Here is a 22,784-nt window from a genome sequence, read left to right as displayed (position 1 = left end):
ACCACAAAATTTTTTCTACGCTTGCCTTTTCCTTACTGCGCACTGTCTCTTTCGAAATTCTCTCTTCCACAATTGATACACCGCTCCAAACACCGTTCCCACTTCCGGGAGCAGTCTGGATACGCCTCTTGCCTGATCGCGCGAAGCGCCTTCTTCGAATTTTCTTTTAGCTCGTCTATCGTTGCAAATCTTCGTCCTTTCAACGGGGTTTTCAACAGTGGAAATAAAAAGTATCCCTAGGGGCCAGGTTCGGAGAGTACAGAGGATGACACAGCACAGTGATTTCCTTTTTTGTGGAATAGTCACACACGAACAGGAATAAATGAATGAGTGGGTGCGTTACCATGATGCAAAAACCATGAATCGTCTCACCACATTTCAGGCCGTTTAGTTCTCAAATTTTCTCGCAGGCATCGCAACACCTCCCGATAGTACCATCGGTTAACAGTTTGTCCTTGTGGCACGAATTCATGATGAACTAATCATTGAGAGTCAAAGAAAACTATCAGCATGTGTTTGACATTTGACCTGACCTGACCTGACGAGCTGTTTTTGGTCCTGGAGAAACTTTCCCGACCCACTACGAAGATTGAACCCCGGTATCAACACTATAATCGTAAACCCACGTATCGTCACTCGTTACTATTCTCTTAAGGAACATCTCGTTCTCATTTGCACGATCCAAAATCTCTTCAAAGATTGCGAGGCGAAGGTCTTTCTGGTCTGGAGTCATAAGCCGTGGGACGAACATGGCGGCAGCACGATGCATTCCAAGACGCTGTGTCAGGAATTCATACCGAGCGAGGTGGCGCAGTGGTTAGCATACCCGGTCTCGCTTTCGGGAGGACGACGATTCAGACCCGCGTCCGGTCATCCTGATTTCGGTTTTCTGTGATTTATCGCTTCAGGCAAATGTCTGGATGCTTCCATTGAAAGGTCACTGCCGACTTCCTTCCCCATCCTTCCCTAATGCGATAGGACCGACGACTTCGCTGTTTGGTCCCCTCACCCCACATCAGCCAACCAACAAGCCTTTTATGACGTGGTCGATCTGAAATGTTAGATTGTACTGCAATTTCTCGGACAGTCAGTCTTCGATTGGCACGCACAGTTTCGGTAGACGTCGAAGAGTATCCTGAACGAGGGTCACTTTAACTTCCGTCCGGCAGTTTCTCAACCGTGTGAACCATACATAACACCAAATGCGGTTTAAGTCCGCATCACCGTAGGCTACCTGCATCGATTGGTGTACCCCTGAAAATGTTTTCTTGAGTTTCATGCAAAATTTAATGCACACGCATTGCTCCTCTAGCTCTTCCATCTCGAAATTCGCAAACTGTGTAAAACAACGTTCTACTCAATACAGAACTGAAAATTAACTAATAGACACATAACAATAAAACTTCCGGCAGTTAACACATTAAACACAAACGTGTGGAGGGATTCCAACTGCATTTACTCGTACACAACATTGGCGTGAAATTACGAATGTCCCGGAAATTTTTGAACAGATGAAAAACAAGATACATTGACGAGATCAAATATGTCGTATTACTAGAGCAAATAGGCATTCAAGAACAAAAAAACGTTAGAAACTGCGTTGCTACCAGTATGTTATTCATGTAAGCATTGTAATTTTTAGAGCTTGAAATTGTTGTTGCGGCACACGACAGAAATTATGAACAAGAAGCAACAGTAAACAGTAGCCTGCTAATATTTTGGGTTGTTCAAGATATCAGCAGGCTCCGCCTACTCTGGTTTCAAAACATTGTACAGCGTAAATCTATAGCACCATCTCCCTTCTTTTTTTTTTTTTACATCCATGAGTGAAAGGTTGTCTATTGTACTTGTGTGTCACGTGATTTTTATTCGTTTTCTTTTTCTGACATTTGAATACAGCATTCTAATTAATTTCTATGTTTCAAGTCGGTTTGCTCGTTGAGGAACTTACTGGTAAATTTATTCGTATGTGTGTAAGTTTCCATTTCTTCCAAAATGTTCATACTACGGCCTTTAGGGATTTCTCATAGAATTTTTAAACCATCTTTTATGTGCTTTGCAGTGTGGTTTTTGGGTCTTTCGGTATATGTAGAAGCTTGACTGGTTGTTTTTCTAGCTTTTTTAAATCGAATTGTGAAGCTTCCTCCCAGTTGTCCAAAACAAAAGTAAGTGAAAACGATACATGAAATTTTGTGGTCGTCTGGCTCACACAAAAAGTAAAAACGGTGTGCGCCACATTAACCTTTAAGACAATCTTTTGATTGCTGTTATTCTAGAATTTAAGGACAACAAATTTCCGATATTTGTATTCAACACTCTTTTAGTCAAATTCTGAAGAAAGACTGCTCATATCCCAACTTAAAAAATTTATTACTAAAATGAGACACACCTTTAGAATTTTTCAACAGTCCTAAATGTCCTAAATCTGGTTATTCGCAACGACAAGGACTATTAACAAATGTTTCAAATGGCTCTGAGCACTACGGGACTTGACTGCTGAGGTCATCAGTCCCCTTGAACTTAAAACGACTTAAACCTAAGCAACCTAAGGACATCACACACATCCATGCCCGAGGCAGGATTCGAACCTGCGACCGTAGTGGTCGCGCGGTTCCAGACTGTAGCGCCTAGAACCGCTCGGCCACACGGGCCGGCTGACTATTAACAGCTTAATTAACTAGATACAGTATTTTATACAGTACACAGTATTATATACAACAGCTACAGATCATTGAAAAACTTTTTCACTCCCCCCTCCCCGCCAACCCTCGCACCACCCCAATATGCCCATCCTCGATCTCTCCCTGCATGTATATATGGCCTAAGCGTATCGCCCCTTCACATAGAAGATGCTGATACAATAGGTCAACAGGAGTAGAGCTAATACACACATAAGGAGACGTTGATAACAGCAAAGGTAGTCACTCAGTTCATGGTGGTTATAAATTCAATTAAAATGCTGATACATGCCACTAGAGTTCTGGTAACAATTTGTTTATGCTGTTTGGTGGCCGCATCCTCAGTGACTTCAGATATTACTTCACGTTCTTATTAATGCACAGCTCATGACAATTCTTTATATACCAATGTGAATCTAAATTTTTCCCCAAACTTATTGCCCCTTCGATGTAGCTGGTTGATTATAAAAGTCCCGTAGAGAAAAGGGACTGACCAGAAGAGTACCAAGCTTTTCTGACGATCGCGTGCAAGCGTCATGTTTTGTTGGTTTGTTGCTGCCAACCCCTGCAGGCTGTTCACGTAATTAACGCGTATGACGCAGGTCGACGCTCCTGAGGGAAGTAACCCTATCTCAGTGTGGATCGGACAGTAGCAGTGAAGGTGTCCACAATGAATGACGCACATTGCTGAAATTCACATCTGCGATAGAATATCGAGGATGCAAGGAGACGCAAGTACTACAAGTAAAATAATGAAACAGCTGTATTTGACAATCTGTCTGACAAAATGAATCAATGTGGTGCAACTGGTAGTAGTTTTATGTATTAACCATGGCGGGCCAACAACGTGAAAAATTACAATTACGGCTCAAAACAAGTGGCCGTGGGATTCTTCTTCCTACAAAATGTCATCCCACAAGGAGTGACGCACTAAACCAGAGCTCGCCTCCAACCTGGAGGTGAAGGAAGACAATATTATTGACATGAGCCAAAAAGTATCATTTCCAGCGTAGAAAACGGTTTACGACACGCTTTTAACATAAGAATTATGGGAATCAGTTATGAAGTGTAAACACTCTTTCACCAACATTTTGTTTTGCAGCGAACATATCATAAATAGTGTAATTAATTAACGGTTCTGTGAGTGCCAGTTGCCTGTGCACGAGATTAATGCAGTAACAGTATACATATCTCACTATGCTAACTATACCGCAGTTCAATTACAGTGGACAGAGCATTTATCTATCTATATACTGTAAGCTTCCCATAAAAAATATCTAGAAACGAAATACTGATTATTCTTTTTTCAAAAGTTTTCTCATCCTGTAACGTGTGCTCTACGTAGATACCGTATTCAACTGCTGAACAATACTGGCTGTTTGTTGGCCCTCTGTTGTGCTTATGAACAGTGCCATGAAACAAAACTTCATACTTTGCCATATACTAAATCTGAAATAACTAAAATTCATGTATTTAAATGCCAAAAGTAAGTAATTGTGCACTCAGTGAAAACTATTGAACTGAAACTCAGTAGAAAAGTATATTATGAAACTTACATGACATGACGTGCAGTTTCTGACTTGAAATGCCCACAAAAATAAAATATCGCTCTACTCAGAAGAAAAATAACTTCTGAGATTAACCACAGTGTTTACTGTAAGTTAATCTGCTTGCTCAGCACAACACTCGATAATTCTGACTACTAACTGTTTCCTCATAATAATGCAAAGTGAGATCTGCCCTTACGTAAGAGTAACTTACCTTATGCTCACAAGGAAACCTCCCCGTCGCATCCTCCTCAGATTTAGAGGTAAGAGGGCCCAGTGGACAGCCTATCAAAAACTAAATACAAATCGATCATGAAAACAGGAGGAAGGTGTACTGAACTGTGCCAAAAAAAAAAAAAAAAGCAAGATAGGAACTGTGAATGGTCCAAGCTTAAGAAGTGCAGAAGAGAAGCGACGGCGTCAAGGTAAAGTGGTCCCCGTGCTGGACTGCAACGCTGGCGAGCCGTTTTCAAGGCTACCCTCTGCCTTTTCTTTTTCTTTATTTAATTTCTTTTTCGCTGTTCGCTGTATTCAAATTTGTATCAGTGTAGCGTTGTAACGTCCATTTGCGACAGCGAGGTGTAAGGAAGAGACCGATAATGAAAGTTGACTCTGCACAACTACTCTATTAGCAGCCACAAGGAAGTGGCTTTCGAATGGAAACCGCAAACCTTTGATGACAAGGCGGCAAGTCAGTCGAATCCTCCACCGGAAAACACGTCTGCTGTGTCACACACGTATGTAGTATGACAGGGCCTAATTTGTACGCCTGGTGAGTGAGTGAGATATATCTCCTTACCCGTTTTAGGTGTGCGTGTGAATGTGAATGTGATTTCTTCCAAGGAAACGATGAAAACATAATAGTTCGTCACATAAGCTGCAACTAATGAACGCAACAGTTTCGAAATCACACAGTTTCTCTGTGTTCTGTCAAAACATATGTTTTTAATATTTTTGAAGTTGCATTCCGTTTTGGAAGTTTTGACTCTTGAATTCCTTTGTTGTGACATAGTTCACGTCCGCTTATGTGTTGTTTTCATTTCTGTGAGACGTCTAAGTGGTCTCTCGCTTGCTCCCACTGTTCATCAGATTTACTTGTGACGGTAATGCATTTGATTTACATTCTGTAACTAATATATGGTATGAAAACTATCAAGACTAGAGAAAGAGAACAAACATTTCAGTGACTGAACCGACTGAAAAAATAAAATAAAATAAAAATAAATGGCACTGGGAATTTACAACCCGCCTCGCCCGCTTTGCCTATGAACACCGTGACCGTGACCACTTAACTATGACATCATGTCTCTTACACACTTCTCAATTTTTTACTTCTTAAGCTTGGATCACTCACTGTTTGTGTTTTGCTTTTTTTCTTAATTCAGGACAACCTCTTCTTGTTTTCATGCTTCATCTATGTTCAGTTTCTGACGGGCTATCCATTGAGCCATCTTACCGCTAAATCTGGGTTGAGTGGGGGGGGGGGGGAGGTTCCCTTTTCAGCATATTGTTTTGTGTCTGGGGTACTGACGTTCTTGAAAGCAGATAGAAATCACCAGATGCAGCAGGTAAAGAAAAAAAATCTGGTCACTGCAAAATTTGTTTATACCTGTCAGAAACAATCTGTGGATGCGTTCGGCGTAAGGTGCAATGCACACAAAACAAAATATTCAAAACTTTAGTAAGAAAGATGGAGGAGGGTTTTACTTTTAAAAAAGTCGTTGTTGAAAAATTTACTTCTAATTATTGTCAAAAATATTCTACAACATTAGGAAACGCTAAAAATTATAAAATTCTCTTATTACTAAAAAAATTACAGTCATTGAAATTAATTACACTAATTGTGATGTAACGGTAACAAAGGGCTCAAACAATACTATTAGTTAGCTAAGGGACAAAGATTTCCTTGAATTAATAGTTCTGACAAACATTTCATTCTTGCAGACGCATTGCTTACTTGAAAAATTCCTTCAAGGAATCTTCTCTGTCAGCAGAATCAACAACAAATGCTTACAAACAAGTTTTAATATCCATAGTTAAGTATTCTAGATAACCTTTCTCAGATTCAAAGTTATCAATTCTCCTTCTCTAAAAGCACAACTGTTCTTTACAATGTCCCGGTTAAGAATGTCCCAACGCTGCACATCTGACAGGCGAGCAAGCGAACCACAGATAAACTTAAACACAGAGTCAAGGACCTTATTCACTACTTGTCCAGCATGGTCATTTATGTTTGTCCCAGTACAGTAAAGGTGAATTATTTACAGTGGCAGGAATCATATGAAAAGTTTGCGATACTAAAACTTTTTCAGGTAGAAAACATTCTGAGTATGCATACTGCAGACCTCTACTCACCCTAAGTCTTAAGCATATTTTCAGATTTTCAGTGGTGGACAGTTAGATGCAGACTTTGAAGAGGTATCTGGGTAGCAGAACTTGGGACGATATCGTATGCTGCGACAATTTCGTGTTTATATCAATATGTCAAATCATTAGTCAAGAAGCATATTTCAGCTCATAAGGCAATGTATTTTGAAAGCAATGCTCCCCTACATTTTAAAACTGCGCAGAGGCGATTAAACATTATGTAAATGGGGAAGGGGGGGGCACATTCATAAACATACGTGATGCATTTAGAGGACTTCATTGGGAGCTGCTAACAATGACGTCCTTTGAACCGTTGAGTTCCTTTAAGATGTCCTCTAGAGGTCGTCCCTTGGTTTCTGGCAGCAACCACCATCCAATGACAGCGCAGGTCAGACAGACAGCTGCGAAGAACCAGAAGCTGCCATAAGTTCCCATTGCCTCTGACATGGCTGGATAAAGTTTGGTCATGATGGCCGCAGCGCCAATGATCACTGTGTATGTAGCTATGGCAGCTAGACCTCTGATCCTCGGAGCCACAATCTCCGAGAGCACCACATATGGCAGTGAGTTCAGCCCAAACGCCAGCATCAGCACGTATACCGAGAGACATGTGGCGGGCAGCCAGCTGACGGAAGAAAGGTCCGTCTGCGTCTCTTGCTTGAGGTACATGTAGACCCCCATGATAGTGACGGAAGTCCCGACAACCCCATTAGAGAGGAACAGGAGGGGTCGTCGACCTAGGCGGTCCATCGCCACCACGGAAGCTGCAGTGCCAACTACCTGTTCCAACAAAAACAACAAGTAAAAAGTAAAGATTTACAAACATTTGTACAATATTTGTTTCCGAAATATTAGGGTACTAAGGGCGTGAGTGTCTAGGTTATTTTAGAAATTGTTAATAAAATAAGTACACCAAACAACATATTTGTTGAAAATATTTTGTATATGCAGTGTTGGATGTTTATCAATGTTAAAAACTGCGTTACCAATACAAATCTGTACCAGTTATTTTGTTTTTGACTACCGATTTTCGTCTGTTTCATACTATACATGAGACCTGTGCGCAAAAGGGAACAAACTCTACATGAAGTGTATACAATGACTAAAGCTCATAAAAAAATTATTCCTACCTAGAATATACATATATATATATATATATATATATATATATATATATATATATATATATGGTGTTACAAAAAGGTACGGCCAAACTTTCAGGAAACATTCCTCACACACAAAGAAAGAAAATATGTTATGTGGACATGTGTCCGGAAACGCTTACTTTCCATGTTAGAGCGCATTTTATTACTTCTCTTCAAATCACATTAATCATGGAATGGAAACACACAGCAACAGAACGTACCAGCGTGACCTCAAACACTTTGTTACAGGAAATATTCAAAATGTCCTCCCTTAGCGAGGATACATGCACCGTGGAGAATGGCTTATTGTATCACAGCCGTCCACAATACGAACACGAAGAGTCTCTACAGTTGGTACCGGGGTTGCGTAGACAAGAGCTTTCAAATGCCCCCGTAAATGAAAGTCAAGAGGGTTGAGGTCAGGAGAGCGTGGAGGCCATGGAGGCCATAGGCCTCTACCAATCCATCGGTCACCGAATCTGTTGTTGAGAAGCGTACGAACACTTCGACTGAAATGTGCAGGAGCTCCATTGTGCATGAACCACATGTTGTGTCGTACCTGTAAAGGCACATGTTCTGCCCAATCAAGACATCACCAACAATGCCTGCCCAAACGTTCACAGAAAAATTGGGGTGATGACGTGATTGCACAATTGCATGTGGATTCTCGTCAGCCCACACATGTTGACTGTGAAAATTTACAATTTGATTACGTTGGAATGAAGCCTCATCCGTAAAGAGAACATTTGCACTGAAATGAGGATTGACACATTGTTGGATGAACCATTCGCAGAAGTGTACCCGTGGAGGCCAATCAGCTGCTGATAGTGCTTGCACACGCTGTACATGGTACGGAAACAACTGGTTCTCCCGTAGCACTCTCCATATAGTGACGTGGTCAACGTTGCCTCGTACAGTAGCAACTTCTCTGACGCTGACATTTGGGTTATAGTCAACTGCACGAAGTATTGCCTCGTCCATTGCAGGTGTCCTCGTCGTTCTAGGTCTTCCCCAGTCACGAGTCATGGGCTGGAATGTTCCATGCTCCCTAAGACGCCGATCAATTGCTTCGAACGTCTTCCTGTCGGGACACCTTCGTTCTGGAAATCTGTCTCGATACAAACGTACCGCGCCACGGCTATTGCCCCCGTCCTAATCCATACCTCAAATGGGCATCTGCCAACTCCGCATTTGTAAACATTGCACTGACTGCAAAACCACGTTCGTGATGAACACTAACCTGTTGATGCTACGTACTCATATGCCTGTTGCTAGTACTGTAGAGCAATGAGTCGCATGTCAACACAAGCACCGAAGTCAACATTACCTTCCTTCAGTTGGGCCAACTGGCGGTGAATCGAGGAAGTACAGTACATACTGACGAAACTAAAATTAGCTATAACATGGAAATTAAGCGCTTCCGGACACATGTCCACCCAACATCTTTTCTTTATTTGTGTGTGAGGAATGTTTCCTGAAATCTTGCTCATTCTGAGATGTACTGTTACAGTGCACATATACCCAATATGTCCTCTGTCTCAGAATATGAACATTAAAGTGTGTGACAAAGCTGATAGTACGTAGTTTATTGCTGCTGTTGTCGAAATGTCTTATCTTACAGGCACAAAAATTATGAAACAGTTAATATTCAAAATCCATTCACTTTATGATTACAGCATTGAACTATATACAATTACAAAAACAAATTAAAATGTGCAGTCGATGCTATATGTAACTCGTACAATTTTAATTCACTATTAACTGATGACAGTGGCTGTATAACCAGGTCAATCAATATGTCTTAACAAATTATGATTATGAGACAGGTATGTGCTTTCTCACGCGCAGGGCCATAACATCTGTTACTCTATTGAGGCACAATGATCAATTTAACTATTGACATATTCTGTTGTATATACAGAATACAACTTCATAGTCTGTTGGATACATTCGTGCACTAATTGCTGTTTATAATTACAGAATTCATAAATATAAAAACAAAATTAGTCATTACCATGTTTTAAATGAGTATCTAGCTCTATCTACGTATACAAGTACATGGTCCATTGATTGTAATTCTATAGTTTAATTTTTAATTACATGGGGGAACATATATGTCTACATGTTCTAACATTATGTCTGGGTGGAGAGTAGTGTACACTTGTATGGCACTTTCACTTCATTTTAAACTCCTTATACAGGGTAATTTTTTCCACCATGTACTATCTCTAGGGATCGATCGAAGAGAGGATACGGAAGAAAAAGTTCTAACGAATTTATACCCGGAAAATCAAAGTACTCTAGTGGTTATGATAAAATATCAATGAAGTTAATTAAAGAGTGTTCATATGAGTTACGGTATATATTATGCTGTTTGTGTAATCAATCTCTTATCAATGGAACATTTTCAGACTGGCTAAAACGTACTGAAGTTATGCCTCTTTACAAGAACGGGGAAGAACCGATACCGTCGAACAATCCACCAATTTCACTTTTGTCACCTTTTTCAAAACTATTTGAAAAGGTCTTAAGCATCTGACTGCAAATACTATATTGTCCAAGTAACAGTTTTGGTTTTTCCTTAAGGATTCCGAAGCTATGAACCCTACTTGCATGCACAGTGAGAATGTACTTAATTCATTAGATAATAAATTAGAGGCTACTGACACTTCCTGTTAAGTAACAAAAGCCTTTGACTGTGTGAATCACAGCACTCTCTTAAGTAAATTAAAGTATTACCGTGTAACTGGCAGTGATGCAGAATGTTTCAGGTCTCATCTAACTAAAAGGAAACAAAAGGTGTCGTTCCAAAATACTTATGGAGTGAGCAATCAGTCTTTATCTATTTGTAAGTTAATTACATATGGTGTTTTGAAGGTTCCATCTTGATCCGCTGCTTTTTCTTGTGTACATTAATGACCTCCTGTCTGTTACATTGCGAGATGATAAGTTTGTTTCGTTTGCAGATGATACAAACATTACAATAAATACCAAGTCATGTACAGATTTAGAAATGAATGGTAATCAAACTTTCACTGACATTAATAAATGGATTAAAGCTAATGCACTGTATTTAAACTTTGAAAAAAAAAGCACTACACACAGGTCATAACCTGTAAGAGATACGCTTCCATCATGTGTACAACATACGAAGATATGCAGATAGAAGTGGTTGACACTGTTAAATTTCTGGAACTACAACTCAACAACAAAATTAGCTGGAAAGGCGTACCACAGAACTATTGAAGAGCCTTAACAAGTCTGTATTTGCAATGTGAATGATGTCAGTTGTAGGAAATGTAGATATAAAAAAAAAAATCTTCCATACTTGGCTTACTTTCAATTTATTACGTCGTATGGGATCGTATTCTGGGGTAAATCGTCAAACCGAGCAAAACTGTTTAGAGTGTAAAAGCGAGTAATAAGAATCATTTGAGGCGTAAATTCGGGAATATCGTGTAGAAACCTGATCAAGGAATTTGGTATTCTGACCATTGCTTCTTAGTATATTTATTACTTAATGAAATTGTTGCACCTATCACGTCTCTATTTCCAGCCAATAATTCAATTCTTAGTATCAATATCAGGAACAAGAACAGTCTACATAAAGACCTAAAATCACTTACCTTCGTCCAAAAGAGGGATCCAGTATTCTGGAACACACATTTTCAGTAAATTGCCAGAAACCATTAAAGACTTGGGTTCAGATAAAGCGCAGTTTAAACAGAGTTTGAAAGACTTTTTGGTAATAAAATCTTTCTACTCTACAATAGAATTACTTAATAGGGACCATTCAGTAGAAATATCTTTTAGATTCCAGTTTTGACAGCACTTAGTCACAACTGTCAGGATTAGGTATTTTGTGTATGATAAATTTATCAAAAGTGCATATCTGTTTCATTCTGAGAGTGTATTAATTCTACAAATATTACCAGTTCCATTTTACTGTACTGTATTCACAATTCTGACAATCTCCTAACAAACGATCAGGGAAGTGAGTATTATATTAAACTGTTCTATGGTTTTTACGTTATACTTTCTGACATTTTCCACACTCACGAGAAGCACCTCATTTTTAGGTCTATGGAATAAAAACTGAGCCTAATCTAATCTAATGTGAAAGTAGAGTGGAGTGATTGAGTATGAAATGGATATGGGCATCTGGTATCCCATCCAGGAAAATACTTGTACACTGTAGGAGGGAGAATAGTAGCGGCACTCCAGTAGCGCGACTGGGATGGTTGACAAAATTTCGTCCCCAGGGTCTACTTCACTACCTTCTCTGGTATTGGCAATTGCAGAGAATAGGGTGCCATTCCCGTACAGATATTCAGATTCTTCAGTGGAAGTTTCAAGCCGGCCGGAGAGGCGGAGCGGTTCTAGGCGCTTCAGTCTGGAACCGCGTGACCGCTACGGTCGCAGGTTCGAATGCTGCCACGGGCATGGGTGTGTGTGATGTCCTTAGGTTAGTTAGGTTTAAGTAGTTCTAAGTCCTAGGTTCAGGAGTGGAATTAAAATACAAGGTGGAAGGATATCAATGATACGATTCGCTGATGACATTGCTATCCTGAGTGAAAGTGAAGAAGAATTAAATGATCTGCTGAACGGAATGAACAGTCTAATGAGTACACAGTATGGTTTGAGAGTAAATCGGAGAAAGACGAAGGTAATGAGAAGTAGTAGAAATGAGAACAGCGAGAAACTTAACATCAGGATTGATGGTCACGAAGTCAATGAAGTTGAGGAATTCTGCTACCTAAGCAGTAAAATAACCAATGACGGACGGAGCAAGGAGGACATCAAAAGCAGACTCGCTATGGCAAAAAAGGCATTTCTGGCCAAGAGAAGTCTACTAATATCAAATACCGGCCTTAATTTGGGGAAGAAATTTCTGAGGATGTACGTCTGGAGTACAGCATTGTATGGTAGTGAAACATGGACTGTGGGAAAACCGGAACAGAAGAGCATTTGAGACGTGGTGCTATAGACGAATGTTGAAAATTAGGTGGACTGATAAGGTAGGGAATGAGGAGGTTCTACGCAGAATCGGAGAGGAAAGGAATATGTGGAAAACACTGATAAGGAGAAGGGACAGGATGATAGGACATCTGCTAAGACATGAGGGAATGACTTCCATGGTACTAGAGGGAGCTGTAGAGGGCAAAAACTGTAGAGGAAGACAGAGATTGGAATACGTGAAGCAAATAATTGAGGACGTAGGTTGCAAGTGCTACTCTGAGATGAAGAGGTTAGCACCGGAAAGGAATTCGTGGCGGGCCGCATCAAACCAGTCAGTAGACTGATGACCAAAAAAGAGGACGGTGGACAAACCCCATACTAGCATTCATTAATAGGTGGCCAGCTACATGTGATCAGTTATTGTATTGAGGAACGTAACGCACCTGCAGAGCGCCTAGAACGATTGTTGCCACCTCGGAAGGTACTGATCCTCCAGCCTCGTCGAACATCATGACGGCGTAGTTGAGTACAGCATAAGAGCCGCAGAACTGCAAGTTGGCTGCAAGGACGATGACGTTAGCGAAGCCCTTTAGGGAGGCCCTGGAGCAGATTTCCCTGAGTGAGACGCGTCCAGCGCTGCCCTCCTTCGTGCCGTCTGCTGCCAGAGATGACCGTATGCGCTCTACCTCGCGCTCCAGCTGCTCGTCTGAGATCCCACGGCGCAGCCACCTCAGTGCCTGTGACAAAGGGCATACACCCATCTCACAGGAAGTCCTAACAAACTGTCCCACTGACAGTAGTGTGTGAGATGTTTTACACTGTCCTTTTCACATACGATATCGTGAAATCCATTGATCAACGCCGTCAGGCATATGCAGTATTTCTTGACGCACGAAGAGTAGCTTGATCTGTACCACGTCAACGTTTATTAGCAGAAGTGTGATCATATGGCTTATCAAACAAAATTTGGATTGAGGACTTGAGATTGTGGGGACATTCTTGAATAAATGATTTGCAGATATCTTGCCGTATGGTATTCAGATTCATCACCGCTGTTCCACCAGATGGATAACGTTATCGTTTGTGGATACGCGCGGGACTTTGTACGGGAATTTGTTGCTTTGTTTCACTTGACTCATGTCATTGTAAATAAACATTTCCTACTGACGAGATTTGGTATGTTTAATTGTTTAGCATGAGTCATGTCACTGCAAATAAACATTGACTTGCTTTTTATGGTTGTATTGACAGTTAAGGTGTTTTCTACGTGTTAACATAAGAGTGATATCTGTGACTTTGGCTTAGCGTGTGCTGTACACACATACCCAATTTTTGACTCTACCCACTGCACGAAAATGTCGCGCAATGGTGCTACCACAGTTCATCACATTTGCCAATTCTGGAGTACACTGACGTGGATCGCTGTAGATTAATGCGTTCAAACTACCTTCATCAAACCCTGAAGGTATTCCTGAACGTGGAAAGTTACTAATGTCAAAACGATCCTCCTTAAAACTAGAGAATTATTTTCTTGCCGTTCACTGTCCAATGGTATTATCCTCATACACGACGCAAATGTTCCTGGCAGCCTCCGCTGCTGTCACCCCTCTACAGAACTCAAACAGAAGAATTTCTCGGAAAGGTCTCTATTTCTCCACTTAGTATTCCATTTTCTAGCGTCCACAGCTCTATTCACTATCCCCAAATGACAAAATGACAATACGTAAACTACACATTAAACGTAACAATCGACAAATAAACCCATAGGAATCGGAATGGCAACAGGCAAAACAAAAACGCTACGAACTTGTGCACCAACCTCATACAGGGTGATTTTTTTCATCGTTTAAAAACTCTAGGAATTGATCGATGAGAGGATACGGAACAAAATGGTCTATCGAACTTACGTCCGGAAATGGATGGTTTTTATGCAAGAGACCATTTATTAAGTCACACATTTTTACAGGGAATGCAGTCTAATACGCGCTGTACCATGCAGCCATAGTTGCAGTTGTGTTGAAAAATTTCTTCCATGTGCTTCGACGCATGCATGTACGCGCTGTGGCATGTTGTTCTGCCTCACACGTTCACATCGGACAGGCAACATGAATATTCTGCTCCAGTGTCTCCACATCTGGAATCGGCTCTGCATACACGATACTTTTGAGATGATCCCATAACCAGAGACCACACGGGTTGAGATGCGGTAAACGAGTGAGCCATTCAACTGGACCCCCTCGTCCGTTCCATCAACCACGGAAGACGTTAACGACGAATACGACTGGAACACCATCATGTAGCAGCCACATAACCCTTCGAATCATCAATGGCACTTCTACCATCAGGAGATGCAAATTCATCCGCAAGAAACGCCGATATTTCCGGCCTGATAGGCGACGTCGAAGGAAGAAAGGTTCCAAAATACGGTCGCCAATTATCCTGGCCCACACATTCCAGCTGCAGCTATGCTGATGATTCGCCATCATCATACCATGGGGGTTCTGCATACTATCCCACTCTTGACTGTTATGAAACCTGAATATCCCACTCTGCATAAAGGTGATCTCATTTGTGAATAGGATGGAAGACACAAATCATGATTGTCTGATGAAGAAACCAGTGACAAAACTGCTCCCGATGTGGTAAGTCAGTTGCTAGTTAGCCCTGCACACGCTCTGAGTGATAAGGGCAGTAACAATTGTCATGGAGAATGTTCCACACGGTCGTCTGGCTTAACCTTGTACTGACGGGCCAACTGCCTGGTACTGACACGGCAGTCGCCTTCCACACTGTTAATCACAGTTTCCTCCAAGTATGATGTCCGAACATTTCTGGTACGCCCTTCACGATTTCCTGCTTTCTGAAACGACCCTGTCTCTCCCAAGCTGTAAAACACTGTTGCAGACATTGAATGCTGTGGTTGTTGTCGGCAGGGATAGGTCTCCTGATACAACCTAGCTGCCTGCCGCCCATTGCCTATTGCCTTTCCGTAAGTAAACACCAGGTCGGCAAGCTCTCGATTTGAATACGGAACCATTGGGTACAACGCTGCATCAGATCCACTACGAAGGTGAGTTAGCAAAAGAAATTGATCGGACACAACATTACCAGTGCATTCAAGTTCTAAGGCCTCCGATTATTTTTCTAATTAACTACTCACCCGAAATCGATGAAACTGGCGTTACTTCTCGACGTAATCGCCCTTCAGACGTACACATTTTTCACAACGCTGACGCCATGATTCCATGGCAGCGGCGAAGGCTTCTTTAGGAGTCTGTTTTGACCACTGGAAAATCGCTGAGGCAATAGCAGCACGGGTGGTGAATGTGCGGCCACGGAGAGTGTCTTTCATTGTTGGAAAAAGCCAAAAGTCACTAGGAGCCAGGTCAGGTGAGTAGGGAGCATGAGGAATCACTTCAAAGTTGTTATCACGAAGAAACTGTTGCGTATCGTTAGCTCGATGTGCGGGTGCGTTGTCTTGGTGAAACAGCACAAGCGCAGCCCTTCCCGGACGTTTTTGTTGCAGTGCAGGAGGGAATTTGTTCTTCAAAACATTTTCGTAGGATGCAAATGTTACCGTAGTGCCCTTTGGAACGCAATGGGTAAGGATTACGCCCTCGCTGTCCCAGAACATGGACACCATCATTTTTGCAGCACTGGCGGTTACCCGAAATTTTTTTGGTGGTGGTGAATCTGTGTGCTTCCATTGAGCTGACTGGTGCTTTGTTTCTGGATTGAAAAATGGCACCCACGTCTCATCCATTGTCACAACCGACGAAAAGAAAGTCCCATTCATGCTGTCGTTGCGCGTCAACATTGCTTGACAACATGCCACACGGGCAGCCATGTGGTCGTCCGTCAGCATTCGTGGCACCCACCTGGATGACACTTTTCGCATTTTCAGGTCGTCATGCGGGATTGTGTGCACAGAACCCACAGAAATGCCAACTCTGGAGGTGATCTGTTCAACAGTCATTCGGCGATCCCCCAAAACAATTCTCTCCACTTTCTCGATCATGTCGTCAGACCCGCTTGTGCGAGCCCGAGGTTGTTTCGGTTTGTTGTCACACGATGTTCTGCCTTCATTAAACTGTCGCACCCACGAACGCACTTTCCACACATGCATAATTCCATCACCACATGTCTCCTTCAACTGTCGATGAATTTCGATTGGTTTCACACCACGCAAATTCAGAAAACGAATGATTGCACGCTGTTCAAGTAAGGAAAACGTCGCCATTTTAAGTATTTAAAACAGTTCTCATTCTCGCCGCTGACGGTACAATTCCATCTGCCGTATGGTGCTGCCATCTCTGGGACGTATTGACAATGAACGCGACCTCATTTTAAAACAATGCGCTTGTTTCTGTCTCTTTCCAGTCCGGAGAAAAAATATCGGAGGCCTTAGAACTTGAATGCACCTCGTACTGTGGCAGGAAAGGCATTACGACACGACGTCCACCAGTTGGGGTACTCAAGGATGTATGCCCACTGGTTTCCTCATTACCTGACAGAAGACCATGAAGAGCAACCAAAGACGATCTGTACGGAATTGCTTGCGGGTTACGAGGCTGATCATGTCAGTGATATGCTGAACATCGTCACAGGCGATGAAACTTGGCTCCGTCACTTCGAACCGGAAATGAAACGTCAATACGTGGTGTGGCGCCACACCACCTCTCCTCTGAAGAAAAAGTTCAAAGCCGTACACTCGGCAGGTGTAGTCATGGGGACTGTGTTCTGTGACTCTGAAGGGGCTATTCTGTTTGATGTCCTCCCTCATGGTGCAACGATCAGCTCAAGGTTATTGTGCTACCCTCGGGAAATTAAAGAAGCACCACAAAAGGACAAAAGAACTTCGCCTTCTTGGACTGTTCTTCCTTATTCACCCTACAGCCCACATCTTGCACCTCCAGACTTTTATCTGTTTGGCCCAGTGAAGATGCACTTTGCGGGAAGCAGTACGTCGACGATGTCGAAGTTATTGATGCAGCAAGATTTTCATTTACCATGTGGGCATATAAGTACTCCTAGTCATGTGCCTGAACTCAGCATTAGAACTGGACCGGCCGCGGTGACCGAGGGGTTCTAGGGGCTTCAGTCCGGAACCGCGCGACTGCTACGGTCGCAGGTTCGAATACTGCCTCGGGCACGGATGTGTGTGATGACCTTAGGTTAGTGAGGTTTAAGTAGTTTCTAAGTTCTAGGGGACTGATGACCTCAGAAGTTAAGTCCCATAGTGCTCAGAGCCATTTGAACTGGACCGGCCGACTTACCTGCCTTCCGCAGGTAAACACTACTTACTTCAGCGAGTCTGCCCACACCACGCTTCGCGTGCGCCCCACATTGAATTTGGCCTCACTGGTCCGCTGCGCTACTTACTCCAGCTCATCTGCATTCATCGCGATGTCTTCTGGTGGGGATCTAAATCTACAACTACATCTACATGATTACTCTGCAGTTCACAGTTAAGTTCCTGACGGAGGGTTTATCGAACCGCCCTTACGCTACTTCTCTACAATGTGTAGGAAAATCGAACGTTTAAGTCTTTCCGTGCGAGCTCTGATTCATCTTATTTGATTACGTCGATTATTTCTCCCTGCGTAGGTGGGCGCAAAAAGAATATATTTTCACACTCTGAGGAAGAAGTTGGTGATTTAAATCTCATGAGAATTTCTTTCCGCAGCGAAAAAACCTTTCTTTTATTGACTGCCACCCCAATTCGTGTATCACATCCGTGACACCGTCTCCTCTATTTCGTGATAATACAAACCGAGCTGCTTCCTTTTTGAACTTTTCCAATGTCCTTTGTCAATATTCTTTGATGCCGATCGCACTCCAGAAGCGGGCAGACAATTGTAGTGTTGTCAGTCTCTTTAGTAAACCTGTGTTCTGCCAGTGAATGGCGGTCTTCGGTTTGCATTCCTCACATTATATGACCGTTCCAGTTTGAGTTATTCGTAATTGTAATCCCTAGGTATTTAGTTGAGTTTATACACCCTTCAGATTTGCGTGATTTATTGTGTAACTGAATCTTAGTGGATTTTGTTCAATGTTCATGTCGATGAATTCACACTTTTCATAATTTTAATGCAACTTTTTTCACCATATCTTATCTCAATCATTTTGCAATTTGTTTTGATCATCTGATAACATGACATGACAGCAAATGATAGTAGCATCATCTGCAAACAATCTAAGAGGACTGCTCAGATTGTGTGCTAAATTTATTTTGTATCGCTTGTTCCTTTTCCTGTGGTTAGGCAGGGTCGGCATGGTTAATCGGATTAGGCAATGCTAGTTTAAGGCGTGGCCGGATGCCCTTCCTGCCGCCACCCCATATCCCCTGGGATGTAATTAGTGTAGCTCAACTGTCTGCGACTAGTGTAATCCATTGAGTAGTGCGAATGTGTTCAGATGTCTGCGAGCCGTGTAACTGAGCCGGGAGTGGGGACCAGCCCGGTATTCACCTAGGGGTATGTGGGAAACCGCCTAAAAACCACATCGAGGCTGGCCAGCACACCGGCTGTCGTCGTTAATCCACCGGGCGGATTCGATCTGGGGCCGGCGCGCCTACCAGAGTCCAGGAAGCAGCGCTTTAGTGCTCTCGGCGAACCTGGCGGGTAGATTGTCTGCTAAATCGTTTATGTAAATCGGAAACAACACACGGCCTACAACACTCCCTTGGCGAACGCCATATATTACATCTGTTTTATTCAATGACTTTCCGTCGGTTATTACGAACTGTGATCTTTCAGACTGTAAATCGCAAGTCCAGTCACACAACCGAGACTATACTCCACAGGCACGCAATTTGATTAGAAGTCGCTTGTGAGGAACGGTGTCAAAAGCCTCTTCTAAGTTCATAAATATGAAATGAATCTGACGCCCCCTGTCGATAGCACTCATTACTTTGTGGGAATAACGAACTAGCTGAGTTTACCAATAACGATATTTTCTGAATCTGATTGTCAATAAATCGTCTTCTTCGAGGTGATTCACAATGTTCGAACGCAAAATACGTTGCAAAATCCTACCGCAGATCGACGTTAGTGATAAGGGTCTGTAATTCAGTGGATTACTCCTACTTCCCTTCCTGATTAGTGGTGTGACTTTGCAACTTTCCAGTCTCTGGGTACGGATCTTTCTACAAGCGAGCGGTTGTATATGATTGCTAAGAATGGATCTATTTCATCAGCATACTCTGAAAGGAATCTGACTAGTATACAATCTGGATCGGATACTAGATAAATAAACAGCTCCATTCATATCGCTTAAGTTTAGTCGGTGTATAGACTGAAAACCGTCAGGACACGCACCGTGCATTCAAACTTCAAAGTAGAGCATGCCGAGAATCTAACGCCATAGTGCGGAAGAGGCGTGTTGGGGAGGCTTTGCGAACGTGCGGAGCAAATATCTGGCGTTTCACGTACTTTCAACGTTCGTTGAAACGAAGGCCAATGACATGGAAGAGCCCCACCTATGTCATAAGACGCCATCTGTCTCTAGTACCGAGCCGGCAGACGCCATACCGTGTATCATTTGAAGTTTATAGTTGTTGGTTTTTTATATTTGCCGTTTAAAACCACCAGCAAATTCAGAATCTTTCGGAAACTGGTCATTAATTGTACGATTTATCCTAATATAATGAGAGGAAACGTCACATTGGTGGTTAAAGAATTTTCGAATTTTAACTTCGACTTTATGAAATTATGGGGTTGTAAGGCACATTGAGGATCCATCAAAAACGATTTGTTCTTGATACAGTTTGTTGTAATTGAGCTTCTATTAATAACGTACTTACGATTCAAGCTTTCAGGAGACAGTAAGATGCAAACTACGGTCGTTGCAGTGCAGTGTGTAGATATCTAGTATTCTAAGGAGTCACATGATGTGCTTGTTGGCTCGTGTCTCACAACAGTTTTTTTAATAGGTTCTAATAGATTGTTATTAATTTACTAGAAGTATGTTCTATAACATTTGATGTTACGTAAATATAAGTGCGCGCTGTCTGCGCAGTGAATTTGTTCTATTGGCTTTATCTACAAGACAACTTGCACTAACTGCAGTAAGATATTTTTCATTTTTTTGTTTCAAGTCTTGTATTACACGTTTTAAGTACTCTGCTACTGAACAGGAACAATGATCAAGTGAGAATGATATTAGGGCTTTAGTAAAAAGAGGCAACGAGGAAATAACTTTTATCTTAAGTGGAGAGCTGTTGTAAATCTGCATCGAACTATTTGTGCTGGAACTTTTTGACGGAACATCATGCTTTCATTTTTGCCATGTAACAAGTACGTGAATATTGAAGTTTTTATTAATGTGTACTACAGACAAACAAACATGACTTGAATATGAACGAGACTGGAAATGTGCGTTTTACAAGAGCAAATACAGAAGTTTTGTGCCCGTCTATACATAACCAACTGCGTGATTTGCGATCCAGATAGAGCTGACAAATACCGCTGGAACGCGCTGCAGTCGCATATATCACATTAAGACACACGAAACATCATATCCACGAGTCGCATCGTTTCTGAACATTCATCAGCACGGTGGACTCGGAACGCTTAACGTTCGCGTTTGAATGACTGTGTACCGACGGCTTAAGAGAGAGTTAGCCACGGTCCGCCACCAAATCTGTTCCCTAGTGCTGCTGTTTCTTTACATCCTGTAGGAAAGGCTCTGGCTGTAATATTCAGAAACCACAGGTTGAAGCATCAGTGACAATTGAAGTTCGAGTCAGGTCACACATGCCATCTGGTTAAACCATCTGATTAAGACAGGAATTTCTATTTAAGTCCCTGTTTCCCACAAATTTTCATGTGTGGAAAAAATTTCAAGATTTTTTTTGGGAAGCATGCAAAAGTGTATTTAAAAAACAATATTTAGTGAAACAGTAACATAACTTGTACCAATAAAGGTTTTTCTGGCATTTTTTTTGTAAGAACACTACCAGACCTGCCAATGTTTCACAATTTCTAAACGTGTAAAGGAATTGAGGATACGTCCTATTCTCCTTCTCCCTCCTCTCTCTGTGCATCTGCTCCTCTCCCCTCCCATTGTTTATCTTCTCCTCTTCACTCTTTCTCCGTCCAATACCTCCCCCTCGCTCTATCCACCTTCTTCGTTCCCTCTCTATGTCCATCTCCTCTCTCTGTTCATTTTCTCTTCCACCTGTCGCTGACCTCGAGCTTTGTTTTTTGTTATAGCCAAAGAAAACTTGATTCGAAATGGAATTCGCTTAAAATATATTGGTGAATTGGTTGGAAAGATTGGTATATGAGTTATGAGATACTTGTCCTGCTGCTGGATCTGTGAGGACAGTCGCTTCTATGACAGTATTTCGCATAGTTTTAATCCGCAAAATTTCAGACGTTTCAGATTCCATAGTAGTATTCTTATGATAAGCTGATAAGCCACAAATGCAACTTTCCTGTTTCCTGTCAAGACAGACACAGAGAAGAACGAAACAAACCAGCACACAGTCGAGCATACAAATTTTTTTAAACCCTAGATTACTAAACCCGCGATTACAGTTAGTAAAATTGCAGTTATACCACATCACAGTTCCTTTCAATTTGGTAGTCAGTATAGGGCGTAAAACAGGACATTTTGCACTTATTTTGTATGTGACATTCTAGTGCATAAATTTTTTATGTGATCTCTGATGGTTTAGTAACAAAGTGACATACACTCCCATTGAAATTGACTGCAAGAAAGAAAACAAAATCTGTACACTTTTATAGCACAGTGTAGCACATAATTTTCTTCCTCGCAGTCAATTTTGGCAGAAAACATGCACATAGTTGTTTAAAAAATTCATAGCCTTTGTCCATCTGAATATTTACTGGAGAATCGTGTAAAAACTTGAAGTAAGGCGATCAAGAACTTACCGAGATTTTTGCTTATGACTTTTCCCTTTATATAGGTTGTAATACGTATAAGAGCAGATACGAGTGTTTCTACTGGTGGTTGAGGATGGTGAACTGAACAAGATTATATCAGTATTTATGTCATTTGCAGACTAATGATTATGCTATTACAAGTTGAATGTCTTTAGCTTGGGTAGTAGCTCCACGTAC

General features: G+C 41.8%; 1 protein-coding gene across 1 annotated transcript in view; it reads right to left on the bottom strand.

Annotated features, from left to right (window-relative positions):
* Window positions 1–6,868: 6,868 nt before the first annotated feature.
* The window catches only part of LOC124803405 (facilitated trehalose transporter Tret1-2 homolog), a 39,611-nt gene continuing 23,695 nt past the window's right edge, over window positions 6,869–22,784 (bottom strand). The window contains exons 4-5 of the mRNA XM_047264589.1: window positions 13,140–13,433; window positions 6,869–7,372 (exon numbers count right to left, since the gene is read on the bottom strand). Coding sequence (XP_047120545.1) covers window positions 6,869–7,372; window positions 13,140–13,433 — 798 coding nt within the window. The remainder of the gene's footprint in view (window positions 7,373–13,139; window positions 13,434–22,784) is intronic.

The sequence above is a fragment of the Schistocerca piceifrons genome, chromosome 6, assembly GCF_021461385.2.
Source record: "Schistocerca piceifrons isolate TAMUIC-IGC-003096 chromosome 6, iqSchPice1.1, whole genome shotgun sequence".
NCBI lineage: Eukaryota > Metazoa > Arthropoda > Insecta > Orthoptera > Acrididae > Schistocerca > Schistocerca piceifrons.
Note: the sequence above shows the minus strand (reverse complement) of the source record. Positions and strands in the feature narration are given on the sequence as shown.